The sequence below is a fragment of the Rhinoraja longicauda genome, chromosome 4 (genome assembly GCF_053455715.1).
Source record: "Rhinoraja longicauda isolate Sanriku21f chromosome 4, sRhiLon1.1, whole genome shotgun sequence".
Classification (NCBI taxonomy): Eukaryota; Metazoa; Chordata; class Chondrichthyes; order Rajiformes; family Arhynchobatidae; genus Rhinoraja; species Rhinoraja longicauda.
Window position 1 is genome coordinate 34,626,779 of NC_135956.1, and position 14,500 is coordinate 34,641,278.

A 14,500-nucleotide genomic window follows, 5' to 3' on the forward strand; every position below is an offset into this window, starting at 1 on the left:
GCCGAATGGCCTCCTCCTGCACCTATTGTCTATTGTCTAAGTCCGAGGTGTAGAATATGATCAGGAAGGAAGAGAGGACTGTCCCCTGTGTTGCTCACCACCACGACAGAGATACAGGTCTGTAGCCTGACATATTGTGGTCATCCTGTCAGGTTGTTGGTGATCAAGGATTCTAATGGAGCATCCACCCACATCTTTGTCCGTTTGCTCCCTAGCAGATGGTGTTAAAAGCACTGGAGAAGTTTTTAAAAAAACCATGACTCTCATAATGCTTCCCAGCTTGCACAAACACGTATGGCTCTCAGTTGTGACTTGTAAGTTTGCTGATGAAGGTTAAGGCTTAAGTGTAGGGTTATAAGGAACACTGGTCTTCAAATTAAAACTCTAACTCTATCTTTTTTCATTGGTGCTGCCTGACCCGCTGAATGGTTTTATATCATATTTGTGTGCCCTGTTGCCAATCAATAAGCTGCCAATTGTGGAATTGTGCTTGAATCCACCCTTGGATTTCTGGTCATGGGTGAGAAAATTTACACTGAATCATTGCTAATGCTTTACAAAACAGATAAGGAAAGTCCCGACCAGGAATGCAGTTCTCTCCAGAGATGCTGCCTGACTCGCTGAGTTACTCCAGCATTTTGTCTTTCGCTCACGGTTCCAGCATCCGATTCCTGTGAACCGATGTTTCAGGTCTGATCTTTCCTACAATGTTTGCAGCTAACTACCTCAATTTAAGGCAATGTGGCAGAAACTGGCATTTAAATCACTTCCAGAATAAAATGGTACATAGAAATTTGAAAAAAAAATACCAGCCCCATTCTAACCCAATGTATACCCAGTTTAAAGAATGGGTGCATTTTTGTAAAATAGGGATTCTCCGGGGTTGCTACATATCAGTTTAACGCTTTGAACTCATCAGAACTCATGAATCTGAACTAGTTAAATCCATATTCTTTTTAAGAAAGGGGGTTGCAACAGATAATTCTGAGATGATCCATGTTTTACATTTTAAAAATGAACTTTATTCAGAATTAAAAATGCTTACAAATCAAAGATGTGAATAAAAGGAACTGCAGATGTTGGTTTACCAAAAAGATACATAGCGCTGGATTAACTCAACAGGCCAGGCAGCATCTCTGGAGAACATGGATAGGTGATGTTTCGGGTCAGGACTGATTGTCTATTCTGTCCTCCAACCCCCTTAAAATCAGTCTGAAAAAGGGTCGCGATCCGAAACGTCAACTATCCATGTTCTCCATATATGCTGCCTGACCCACTGGGTTACTGCAGCATTTTGTGCTTTTATTATGTACAAAATAAAGCAAGGAACTGCAGATGCTGGTTTACAAAAAGACACAAAATGCTGGAGTAACACAGCAGGCCAGATGCAGCCTTACCCGCTGAGTTACTCCAGCACTTATGTCGCTTTATACAAAACAAAAACTATCCCAAAACCCTTCATCCACTCTCAGTGTCTACATTCAAGAGTATCTACTCAGTGGTGTTCGCACCTAACTTTAAAAGAAAATACCATTGCCACTCATGTGGCCCCTGGGGTTATATCCTTGCCCTTGTTTGAGGGGTGTCCCCACCGGACTCTGCCCCTCAGTGTCCGGCAGTGGAAGGACCCTAAACCGTGGTCCTCCCCCCAAACCCCACTCTCAGGTATATGAACAACCTCCACTGCGGCGGGGCTGCTCCAGTCGATTCCTCTCCTTCATCTCCAATGCGTTTTAGTGCAATTTAAATGTCACGAAGCCTCAATCACAGCCTTTGTTGGCGACAGCGGAAAGGGGTGGGTGAACGATAAGCCGACACCATTGTCTGAACTTCTAAAGCCCCTTTTGCACCCGTGCATTGAACAACTTCTACACTCCCCCAACCCCAACCAGAAGAAACCACGCAGCCAGAAAGCACGGGGGTCGGTAGATGGGCAGTGATAGTGGGCGTCAGGCCAGCTCTCAGTGCACAGTGGTCAAACGCGTGCACTGTGCTTGAATGTTGGATGCATCGCCTGCAACAGCAAGTGGGAAATCGCATGTGGAAAGAAGCAGCGTAAAATCCAGGGTGCGTTGGTGAGAATCCCTTGAGCTCCAGTGGCCACGCCCAGAGAGACAACATTTGTGAAGGGAGGGGAGAGAGAGAGAGAGAGAGAGAAGAAAAAGTTTGTTGAAACCTTCGGGAGCGAAGAAGTACGGTGCAGTATCACAGCGAGGATGGCAGCGAGCCTGTTGGTGTGGAAAGTGCTGCTCCTGCTCCTGTGTGCCGGGGTAGAGTCCCAGCAGAGAGGTAAGTGAGAGATGGCAGAGGACAGAGACCGACCAGATAGCCACTGAATGTGTGTGTGTGTATATATATATGTGTGTGTGTGCGTGCGGGGTGGTGGGAGATGCGATGGGGATATTATGCTGGAGGTGCGGGGAAAGTCACGGCAAAGTCAAGGATGCTGAATATTTAACACGTGCACCAGTCTTTAAACGCTTGTGAGAAAACTCTGCGAATTGCTGGGGAAAACCAACAAAAACGGCTGCACGGGGAATTGCAATACAGATGCTGGTTAACAAAAGAAAACGACAAAGTGCTGGAGTAACTCACAATAGCAGCAAACGCTGACATTACAACAGTGTGCGGTTTAAATCAATAAACGAGGTAGCTTTTCCCTTCAGTGCTGGCGGGTGGGAGCTTTGCTTCGTTATTTCACCAGTCCCGGGCCAGTCCGACGGGGAAAAGTAAGTTTGGTGAGAGTTTGAGGAAAAAGTTGGTCGCTTGCGAGGAATTCAACTTTATCACCCGAGGGAGACGCACAAATGTGGCAGAACTCGCGTGTTTGCAGATCTGTACTTGCCTTAATAATTTTCATTTGGCGGTGCCAGATTTATGGCTAGTGCCGCGTAGAATGGGAGCTGTTAGCATCAGAATCCACTAACCTGGTTGTTCCGTGTTGAACGTTAACACAGCGGGGCTGTGCGTAAATGTGTATTTTATATTACACAACCAAACATAACTCTGTAACAACAATGTATAGTTTTATATAATATTAATATTTTGAATAAAACAGTAAAAGTTGAAGATACTCGGCAAGCCGAACAGCATGCGTGGAGAGGGAAGTTATATCTTTTAGGCCATAAGTTCATAGGTTCTAGCTGCATAATTAGGCCATTCCGCCATTCAATCATGGATGATCTATCTATCCCTCCTAACCCCGTTCTCCTGCCTTCTCCCCACAACCCGGGCCCTGATACCCGTACTATTCAACAATATGTCAATCTCCTATTTAACCATAAACTTTGTATTTTTAGACATAGCAGAATTAGGCCATTCAGCCCATCGAGTCCACCCCGCCATTCAATCGTGGATGATCTAATTCCCCCTCTCAACCCCATTCTCCTGACTTCCCCCCGTAACCTTTGACGCCCCTTTTTGCATTGAACTCGCTTCAGAAAGTAGTGAAGTGACGGGGCTCCAAGTTAGTCCCCGGGAGATCTCAGGCAAAATGATTGTTACGTTTCCAATGCGTTGACTTAAATAACCCGATTATTTAGAGAGTTAACAGCGTTGAGCTGCAAATCCCATAATTAAACGTTTCTAATGCGAAGCGGGGGCAGAATGTAATCTTCCAAGCGGAAAATGAATGGGTTGGACATGTTCTATCTTCTGCAAACAGAGATGGTGTGTGTGTGTGTGTGTGTGTGCTGCTATGGCCCGACCTCTTGCAGCGCTCTGATTGAGAACACCCCAGTGGCCCTGTTCCCCCCACTGGCACTGCTCGGGGCCAGAGTAGCCCCCTCGCTGTCTTCCCGGTTCCTCCCTCAGTAATTCGATCCCTTGATTGTTTCTTTGAATTCTCGCTGTCCAGGAAGAAACTCGGATTTCGTGCATGCATGTGAAATTCTATGTTAACCCAACAAAGCGGCGGGGGTCCCGCTATCTCCGCCGCCCGCCAGCCCCGCAGAACAATGCCCACCTTGTTGCCACCATTGATTACAACACCATTGGAAATCGTTCACTTCGTTTTCTTTGCACCGCGCCGAGTTTTTAAAGCCGGCTGCAAGTTGCTAACTCTGCGACACATAGCCACTTTGTGTGTCGCTTCGCTTTGCAGTAACTTTTCACTCTCTCCAATCCGCATTTGACAAGGGCATTTGTGTTTACCAGCGTCGTCTTGCTGCTTGAGGTTCTTCATTGTATCCGAACGTTTCAAGGTGCAGAGAACCCTGACTCCCCCCAACCCCTTATTCAAACCCGACCCTTGTCTGGTTATTGTTTCCGTACTTTGATTAAGCAGAGAAGGTTGAGAGATTATTTGATAAAAGTGTTGCGTTTTCTGTTTTAACTGATCAGCCAAAAAAAATCTGATTATTTTATAATATAAAAAAAGGAACTGCAGACGTGTAGGAAGGGGAACTGCAGATGCTGGTTTAAATCCACGATAGACACAAAATGTTTAAGTAACTCAGCGGGTTAGGCAGCATCTCTGAAGAAAATGGATAGGTGCCGTTTCGGATCGCGACCCTTCTTCGGTCTAATTATTTTATGCTTGGCTATAACATTTTTTTGCAATGTCAATTAATATTTTTTTAACTTTATATACTTTACAGGACTTTATCTTGCACTGTACGTTATTCCCTTCATCCTGTATCTGTTCACTGGGTAATCATGTATTGTCTTTCCACTGACTGGTTAGCACGCAACAAAAGCTTTTCATTGTACCTCGGTACACGTGACAAAAACGAAACTAAACTGAATTTTAAGAATGTTGTATTTCATTGTCCACAAACTTGTAATCAAACGGGTTTGATTGTGGATAGATCACGGAATGTATTGGTCTGCAGTGCTTGGTTAACTTGGGACAAGTAGGGAAAGCTCTGGTTTCCCTTATCCCTAACCATTCTGAAGAAGGGTCTCGACCTGAAACATCGCCCGTTCCTTCTCTCCAGAGATGCTGCCTGTCCCGCTGAGTTACTCCAGGTTTTTGTGTCCATCTAAAGTTAAGTTAGGATCAGGTCAGGAAAATCAAGTGGATTTTGGGCAATGGACAACTTTGAAAAATGCAGGTTATTGGTGTCATTACCAGTTTAATAATATAATTATGCAGACCAAAAGTTTGCCTTGCATTACTTTTTAACATCAGAAAAGATGCAACTTTGCCAAGATATAATTACCGAAAGCGAAAATCTGATAATCTGAAAAGTGATAATAAAGTCTTATCTTCAAAGGCATGGGTTTAGTTCAAATAAATTACCGAATTTCACAAAAGGGCACAAAGTGCTGGAGTAACAGCAGGTCAGGCAGCAGCCATGCAGAACATGGGCAGGTGATGTTCAGACTGAAGATGGTTCTTGACCTACCCACTTTCTCTAGGGATGCTGCCTGAGTAACTCCAGCACTTTGTGTCCTCTTGTGCATCAACCACTATCTGTAATTATTCACAAAATGCTGGAGTAACTCAGCAGGTCAGGCAGCATCTCGGGAGAGAAGGAATGGGCGACGTTTCGGGTCGAGACCCTTCTTCAGACTGATGTCAGGGGGGCGGGACAAAGGAAGGATATAGGTACCAGCATCTGCAGTTATTTTCTTATACAACCACTATCGGTAGTTCTTTGTTTCTACCCAATTTCACAAATGCGAGCTCACCATTTCCTCGGATTTGCAAGCACCAGGGGGGGAGTTGTGGAGAAGATATGAAGGGCATGGCTCCAACCAATGCCGATCCTGGAAACCTGACACAAAACTAGGAAATCTCATGAATGTTGCTATCATGTCTGCATCCACGAACACTCTGGTTGCACGTTCCACTCTCTGTAAAACAGAACTTGTTTCATAAACACTCCCCTTGCATTTTAAAGCTACGCCCTCTGGTATTTTAACAGTTGCACCCTGAAAAACGACTCTGACAATCTACCCTAGATATGTCTCTCATAATTTCATCTGCTTCCATTGGGTCACCTCTCAGCCTCCAGATGCTGCAGAGAAAACAATCCAAGTTTGTGCAACCTCTCCTCTTAGCTAATGCTCTCCAATCCAGTTGATCCTTTTCTGCACCCTCTCCAACTTTTCACAAGGGCGCCACATTCTTGCTGCAGTGTGGAGACCAGAACTGCACACAGTGGCCTAAATAAAGTTGCATAGAGCTGCAAGATGACTTCCCAACTTTTATACTCTTATACTCAGTGCCCCACATGAAGATAATATACCATGCACTTTCCTTACCACATTCTGCTGACTGGTTAGCACGAAACAAAACCTTTTTACTGTACCTCAGTAATGACAATAGTGTATGACAATAAACTAAACTGAAATGAAATGAACTGAAATGAACCCTATCCACTTGAATGAATGGTACTTTATTATCACGGTGAAATCCTTTGTTTTGCTTACTTCCCCCCCCCCCCCCCCCCCCCCCGCTAGGTTCCTCTTTGTTGTTGGCTTCGTGCCCGTCCAAACTCCGACAACCATCGCACGGGCCATTGCCATTTTCAGGAGCAACAGACTTGTAATCCAAGATTCCTCTATGTTAAAGCTCGTAAAAGTCCTGCCACTTACTATTAACTTTTCTCTTGCATTCCTCCTCCTAAACTGCAACACCTCAAATTTGTGTAGGAAGGAACTGCAGATGCTGGTTTAAACCGAAGATAGACAAAAATGCTGGAGTAACTCAGCGGGACAGGCAGCATTTCTGGAGAGAAGGAATGGGTGACGTTTAGGGACGAGACCCTTCTTCACTCAGACCAGTCTGAAGAAGGGTCTCGACCTGAAATGTCACTCATTCCTTCTCTCTAGAGATGCTGCCTGTCCCGTGAGTTATTCCAGCATTTTGTGTCTTATCTTCTGACCTCAAACATGTTCAGATTAAACTCCATCTATCATTTCTCCCCAGTATTTCCAACTGATCTGTATTCTTTGACAACCTTCCTCACTGCCGACAAATGCACCAATTTGTATGTCTGCAAGAGATCTTGTAGATGATCGGCCCTGATGTGTCTTGCATTACAATGACGACCTCACATCCAAAGTACATAACAGGCTATAAAGCATAAAAGGCACTGTACAAGAAAGTACTGTGAATCCACAGAGAATATCATCAACACCATTTCTTTATTCCCTGGAGCAACCTCTTCCCTTTGATAAACTGGAACGATGCCTCAGTGGTATTGGGCATGAGTCAGATTTCTGGACAATTAGGTTTGTTTCTGCAGTCTCTCTCTAAGTACTTCAATACTTCCAGCAACAAATCTTTGTTACATTCCTGAGACATCTGGCCGCATGTCAGCTGCCTTAAGCTGAACCATGTCGCAATGGCATACATTTAAACAAAAAATGTTGCTAACCTTTATTTCCAATCCTTATTGAGTGAGAGTAAGAAGGTGACAACAAATGCAGTAACTATATGAAGATTTCTACATTGGAGTCAGCAGTTCTTTGTACTCCCTTGGCATTTTTTGTGTCATAGGTTTTGGCTGTTATAATTGGACAAGGAAAGCAAGAATATAGTTGAGGTTGGGGGTGGATCAAGTAGGCTTCATTGATTGAGAAATGAACTTAGTAGAAACGAGGAACTGCAGATGCTGCTTTACCAAAAAAGACACCTGTGCTGGAGTAACAGCAGTCAGGCCCTTTTTCTACCCTTCTTCATACTTTGATTGTAGTAGGAGAGCTTTGAGAAGCAGTCTGTAAATAAGTGCAAGAATATAGGATATGAGACAGGATAGGCTCTGGATATTGATGTGCTCCACTGCATTAAATTGAGCAAGATAAAAAACCTTCAGCAATAGAGTATGCATTTTACAGGGTAACGCATGTGGAAGGGTCACTAAAAGATTTATCCATTGACTGAAAAGTGGTTTCTCCGTTACCAAAATATAAACATGATAGAGCTAGAATACTTTTACACTAATTCTATTATCCACTTAACTTTGTGGCTGTTTTGTGAGACGGGATCCTTGTTTACTATTACTGTATAAAATTCTGGCACATAGCGACTGTGATATTTCAGACTTTCTCATTTATACTTTACCTAAATCCTGGGTGTCTTCTGTATTCAAGTGACCTCAACTTCCTTCAGTCTCTGTGCTGGGTATGTTCCTATTCTCTTAAAGCATCTGTCTTCAACCTTCTGCTAGTGAATTTGGGCCCCATATCTGAGGAAGGATGTGCTGGCTCTAGAGAGGGTCCAGAGGCGGTTTACAAGAATGATTCCAGGAATGAGTGGGTTAGCATATGATGAGCGCTTGACAGCACTGGGCCTCTACTCACTGGAGTTTCGAAGGTTGAGGGGGGACCTCATTGAAACTTACAGAATAATGAAAGCCATAGATAGAGTGCATGTGTCACCCATTCCTTCTCTCCAGAGATGCTGCCTGTCCTGCTGAGTTACTCCAGCATTTTGTGTCTACCTTCGGTATGAATATTGATTTCTCTAACTTCAAATAACCCCGGTATTCCCTCTCTTTCCATCCCCCTCCCACCCAAGTCGCACTAACTTTCATTCTCGCCTAGCTACAGCTAACAATGGCCTGTTTCCTTTATCATTGTTGTTTTTTTGCATATTTTTCATTGATTTGTTCTATATCTCTCTACATCATCATCTATATCTCTCGTTTCCATTTCCCGTGACTTTCAGTCTGAAGAAGGGTTGCGACCTGAAACATCACCCATTCCTTCTCTCCAGATGCTGCCTGTCCCACTGAGTTACTCCAGCATTTTGTGTTTACCTTCAGTTTAAACCAGCTTCTGCAGTTCTTTCCTACATTCCCTTTCACTCCTATTTGTTCAGAGGAGTTGTTAGATGGAGAGCCTGCACAGCAACACTGATTCATTTGTTTTGTTTTCTCACGTACCTCGCATTGTAAGAACTTTTAGCTTCTGTTCCAAGACGACCACATTAAATAATTCAGTTTAGAGATACAGCGCAGAAACAGTCCCTTCAGCCCACCGAGTCTGCACGGACCAGCGATCCCTGCACATTAACACTATCCTACACACACTAGGAACAATTTACACATACACCGAGCTAATTAACCAACAAACCTGTACGTCTTTGGAGTGTGGGAAGAAACCAAAGATCTCGGAGAAAACCCACGCAGTCACAGGGAGAACATACAAACTCCGTACAGACAGCACCAGTAGTCGGAATCGAACCCGGGTCCCCCGGCCCTGCAAGGCCAGTAAGGCAGCAATTCTACTGCAGCACCACTGTACCGCCTTAATATACTTTTAAATGTGAAAAGTCTGGCGGGAAGATGGGGTTGCAGTTTTGAAATCTTAACCCTTTTCAGTTCCAAATGCTTGAAGAATGAATACTTTTTCTATTGAACATCTGCTAGGATAATTTTCTGCAAGTCTTTGAGTAATCTATTCAGACTTTACAAAGAACAGATATATCCTTGAATATCCATTGGGAAAAAGCTGCATAATAAATTGAGGATAAAATGGTGTATTAAATGGTGTATTATTAGCTCCCCTTATGATTATATGGTTGATTCTATGTGGTGAAATATCGTTTTCTAGTCCTTTATCTCCAGTAGAGGCTGAGAGGTTTTGTGAACTAAACATTGAAGAAAAAAAATTAAGGTCTTGGATCGCAAAATATTGCAGGAATAAAGGCCTCCTGATTTCCCATTACATAGAAGTGCTTTATTATAATGTAATGAGATATAACTGCAGATGCTGGTTTACAAAAAAACACACAAAGTGCTGGAGTAATTTGTGGATCAGGCAGCATCTCTGGAGAACATGGATAGGTGATGTTTCAGGTCCCGATCCAAAACATCACCAATCCATGTTCTCCAGATATGGTGTCTGACCCGCTGAGTTAATCCAGCACATTGTGGCTTGGCTTTGTTCAGTTCAGTTCATTGCCATGTGTACCGAGGTTCAGTGAAAAGCTTTTGTTGCATGCTAACCAGTCAGCGGAAAGAAGATACATGATTACAATCGAGCCATTCACAGTTTATAGATACATGATAAGGGAAAAACATTTAGCGCAAGGTAAAGCCGGCAAAGTCTGATCAAGGATAGACACAAAAAGCTGGAATAACTCAGCGGCATAGGTAGCATCTCTGGAAATAAGGAATGGGTGACGTTTCAGGTCGAGACCCTTCTTCAGACTGGTTAGGGATAAGGGATCAAGGACTGGTTAGGGGTAACTTATCAAGGATAGTCTGCGGGTCACCAAAGTGGTGGATAGCACTTCAGCACTGCTCTCTTGTGGTAGGATGATTCAGTTGCCTGATAACAGTGCTGTTATCCCAGATAAGTAACATTGTTCCTCTCAAACTGTAGTGTTCCCTCAGGGCTGCCATTCCGACAGGGTGCCACACCCTCAGTTCTGCCACTCCCTCTCTGAAACACCACCTACTCATTCCTGGGATCATTCGTGAAAACATCCTCAGTTGCCTGATATCAGCTAGGAAGAAACTGCCCAAATCTGGAGGTGTGCGTTTTCACACTTTTATACCTTTTGCCCAACGGGAGAGGAGAGAAGAGGGAGTGCCAGGGTGTGACTCGTCCTTTATTATACCGCTGGCCTGGTTAGAATGTTTTGTATTTGTGCCATTGAGTACCAGTGTGCCGGCACGTCTTCAGAATGTGGGAGGAAACCGGAGCATCCGGAGAAAACCCATGTGGTCACAGGGAGAACGTCTAAACTCCGTATAGACAGCACCCATACTCGGGATCAAACTCAGGTCTCTGGCGCTGTAAGATTCAAGATTCAAGATTCAAGATTCAAGATAGCTTTATTTGTCATCCAATATTGGGCGAAATTCAGTCACCCACAGTCCAACAATAAAAGCATTAAATAGGCATTAAAATTACACAACCCCAAAAACACACAAAAAAAGAAACATCCATCAAAGAAACATCCATCACAGTGAGTCTCCTCCAGTCCTCTCCTCACTGTGATGGAAGGCCACAATGTCTTTCCCTTCTCCTGCCGTCTTCTCCTGCGGCCAGGTTGTTGTGGTTGGAGGCCGCGCCGGACGGTTCGCAGCGGCCCGAGCCTAAGGCGAGTCGCAGCCGCTCCCGCAGCCTCCGAAGACGGCCGGCTCCGCCGATGATAAGTCCGATCCGGGGCGGGCGAACACGCTGCCGCTGTTGCTGCACGTCGGGGCGGTCGTGGCTCCCGACATTGAAGCCCCCGCCCAGCAGAGAAAAATCCCACGGCATATTTTAGGCCGCGCCGGAAGGTGAAATGTCCGCGGCCCAAGCCCCGCGATCCGGGGCGGGCGAACACGCTGCCGCTGCCGGAGCTCCCGATGTCGGCATCCACGCAGCCCGAGCCTAAGACGAGTCGCAGCCGCTCCCGCAGCCTCCGAAGACGGCCGGCTCCGCTGATGGTAAGTCCGGTCCGCGGGCTCAGCGAACCAGAGCCCTGGAGGCCGCCAGCTCCAGGAGTTGGGCCGATGGTAGGCCGCAGCAGGAATGGAGACACCACCCAGAAAACAAAGGTCGGGTCTCCGTTCGGAAGGGACACATATTTACAATTTTACAGTTCCCCCCCTCCCCCCCACATACACACACAGTACACAAACACAAAAACACGACATCACAACTACAATTAAGACAAAAAAACAACAAAAACACAAAGACAAATGGACCGCAGGTAAGCCGCAGCTACTATGGCAGCAACTCTACCGCTACGCCACCATGCCATCACTGTTGTCAATTAGCAGAGAAGTTAGAGAATAGAGGGGATTGGTAAATTGCTAAACATGTAGTAGGGATTACAATACAAAACTTTATCTGAAAAACAAACATTAATACTGTTGCATCCATTATAATATGCAGACAGAGGATTTCCATTTAAAAAGAAAGAAGAAGGGCCTAAAGAAGGGTTTCAACCCAAAAAGTCACCCATTCCTTCTTTCCAGAGATGCTGCCTGCCCTGCTGAGTTACTCCAGCTTTTGTGTCTACCTTCCATTTAAAAAGAATTGCATTTCTGATAATGTGAAGGGTTAAAGGTTCCAAAGACTGTTCATAGTCACCATGGGAGCTCACGAGAGAAAATCAAGAGCTCACTCTGTGCATCTGTTAATAAGTAGGTGCACAACCCAATCACTTACCAGAGACTGTGTACTTTCCCAACTGGGTCCAATGGAAAAGCTTACTGAAGTTGAAATCTCAGTGTGTTTTGTGGGGACAACTGTTCTGCTTTGGGAACAATGTATCTGGTACAAGTAATTATGGATGCAAAGTTATCCTGAAAACAGGGTGTAGTGTAGCAAACAGTTCAATGACCTTGCTTTCACAGCCCGGGTCAGCATATGCAAATTCAAATGCTTTTATTCATTGCATGCTCTGTTTCCTACACTTCTGTCTGATACTCACATCTGCAGGGCAGAACTTAACTTTCATTTCCAGAAGACAGCAGAACCATACCTAGCACTCAAGCTGAGGTAAACCAATGCCTTATCTCAGTGACGTGTTCATCAAACACTACTGGATTAAGTAGTTTTGATGGTTTCAGCCATTTTCCATTTAAATTCCAGACTCTTTTTGTCTATTGTTTCCTGCAGACTGCCGTGTTTAAGTTTTGATAGGTCCCAGACTTGTACCATAATCATTTCTTCACCAGAACATGCATACAGAGTTGGCCATTGTTTTATTTTTGCATTAACTGTTCATAAAACTGATGAATGTGCAATATGTGGAATGTATTTCACTTTGCATGTATTTCAAATTGCAATGTGCAACAGAATGTTAATTCACTGAATGCTATCAGGAATTAGAAGCAAGAAAGAATTTAATTGTTCTGTTTTAGGACATATGACAATAAAACACTCTTGACTCTCTCTTGTCTTTTGACTCATTTAGATAGTATATTGAACCTTTTAACAGTAAGATTATCAAATTTAACACTTGACACTGGCATATCAAAAGTGTTAAATTCATCTCTAAACTGAAGTATTTCTTATTAATTTAAATGCTGAAAAGTTGCCAGAAAAGAAAAGATATTGATCCTTTTAACCTTTCAAAAAGTGTAACAGTTGATTCAATGAAGGTTTAATGGGCACCATTTTTTATCTTGTAAATAAAGGCCCTTTGTGTTGCTAGATGGTGAAGATCATTAGTACTCGCACACAAACCAGAAATATTTTTATTTCTTGTGCACCTCATTGAAGCTTGGTATCATTGGTAAACTAGTTGAGTCACCTGTAGGTATGAGCTTTGTTGATAACGATCATTCATTCCTGGAGACACAAGGAAGTGCAGATGCTGCTTTTCAAAAAAGGACACAAAGTACTGGAGTAACTTAGCAGGTCAGACAGCATCTCTTCAAAGTGCTGGAGTAACTTAGCATATCTTTCTAAACCTGTCCTATCCATATACCTGTCTAATTGTTTCTTAAATGTTGCAGTAGTTCCTGCTCTCCAAAGTGCTGCTTGACCTGCTGATTTACTTCAGCCCTTTGTTTAGTCGTTCATTCTGGTTAGTTGAAAACTGAGTTTGAGCACTTAATCCAGGCCAGCCAGGCTATCACTTCAGTGTTGAAGGAGCTCTGTCGAGTCAGCGATAAGAGAGTTGATTTTAATCTCTTGTGGTTTATGGCAACTAACATAATCCTATCCCCAGGGATTGGTAATTTCCTTCCATTTCCAATGCTGACAAGTAGTATAAGAAAATAATGCTAACAACATTCCAATGCTAACAAGACAACTGATGAGATATCTGCCTAAAGCAGGGAAGGACTCATTGTTGCCGAGCATAAGACAGCATTATGTCCAAGTTAGATGTTCTGTCTGAATTCAGGAGTGATCGTGTGGCTTCTACCTAGGGAGTGTTGTCTCTGTATCCCCTATCCCCCATCCCATCCTCTTCATTAAATCAACACCACTTAGACATACAGCTAAACAATTTTAAAGAAGAATTCTTCTACTTCCCTTAGAAACAAGGAACTGCAGATGCTGGCTTAGAAAACAAAAGACATCAGAAAGTTGAGTCCGAAGAAGGGTCCTGATTCAAAATGTCACCTATCCGTGTTCTCCAGAGATGCTGCCTGAACTGCTGAGTCACTCCAGCACTTTGTGTCTTTTCTTCTAGATCCTTCCCAACTCTCCAACCTTGACCCAGTTTCCCCCCCACCAAGAAAAGTCATCATTTTTAGGACACAAACTGCTGGAGTAACTCAGCAGATCTGGCAGCATTTCTGGAGAACATGGATGGGTGACATTTTGGTTCGAGACTCTTCTTCAGCCATCATTATCTTGGTCAAGATGGACACAAAAAGCAGGAGTAACTCAGCGGGACAGGCAGTATCTCTGGAGAAAAGGAATGGGTGACGAGGGAATTAGATAAATCAATATTCATGCCACTGGGCTGTAGGGTATGTGTAATACCACATACCAGTGGTATGAATATTGATTTCTCTAACTTCAAGTAACCCCGGCATTCCCTCTCTTTTATCCCTCCCCCACCTGTCGCACCAGCTTCTCATTTTCACCCAACAAACAGCTAACAATGGCCTATTTCCTTTATCATCGTTCCTTTATTACATATCTT

The 14,500-nt window shown here is 43.9% G+C and overlaps 1 protein-coding gene across 3 annotated transcripts in view; it reads left to right on the top strand.

Annotated features, from left to right (window-relative positions):
- Positions 1 to 1,976: 1,976 nt before the first annotated feature.
- lama1 (laminin, alpha 1) overlaps positions 1,977 to 14,500 on the top strand; it is a 261,227-nt gene continuing 248,703 nt past the window's right edge. For all 3 annotated transcript variants that reach the window (XM_078397501.1, XM_078397502.1, XM_078397504.1), the window contains exon 1: positions 1,977 to 2,289. In XM_078397501.1, the coding sequence (XP_078253627.1) occupies positions 2,217 to 2,289 (73 nt within the window). In that variant the 5' untranslated portion in view covers positions 1,977 to 2,216. The remainder of the gene's footprint in view (positions 2,290 to 14,500) is intronic.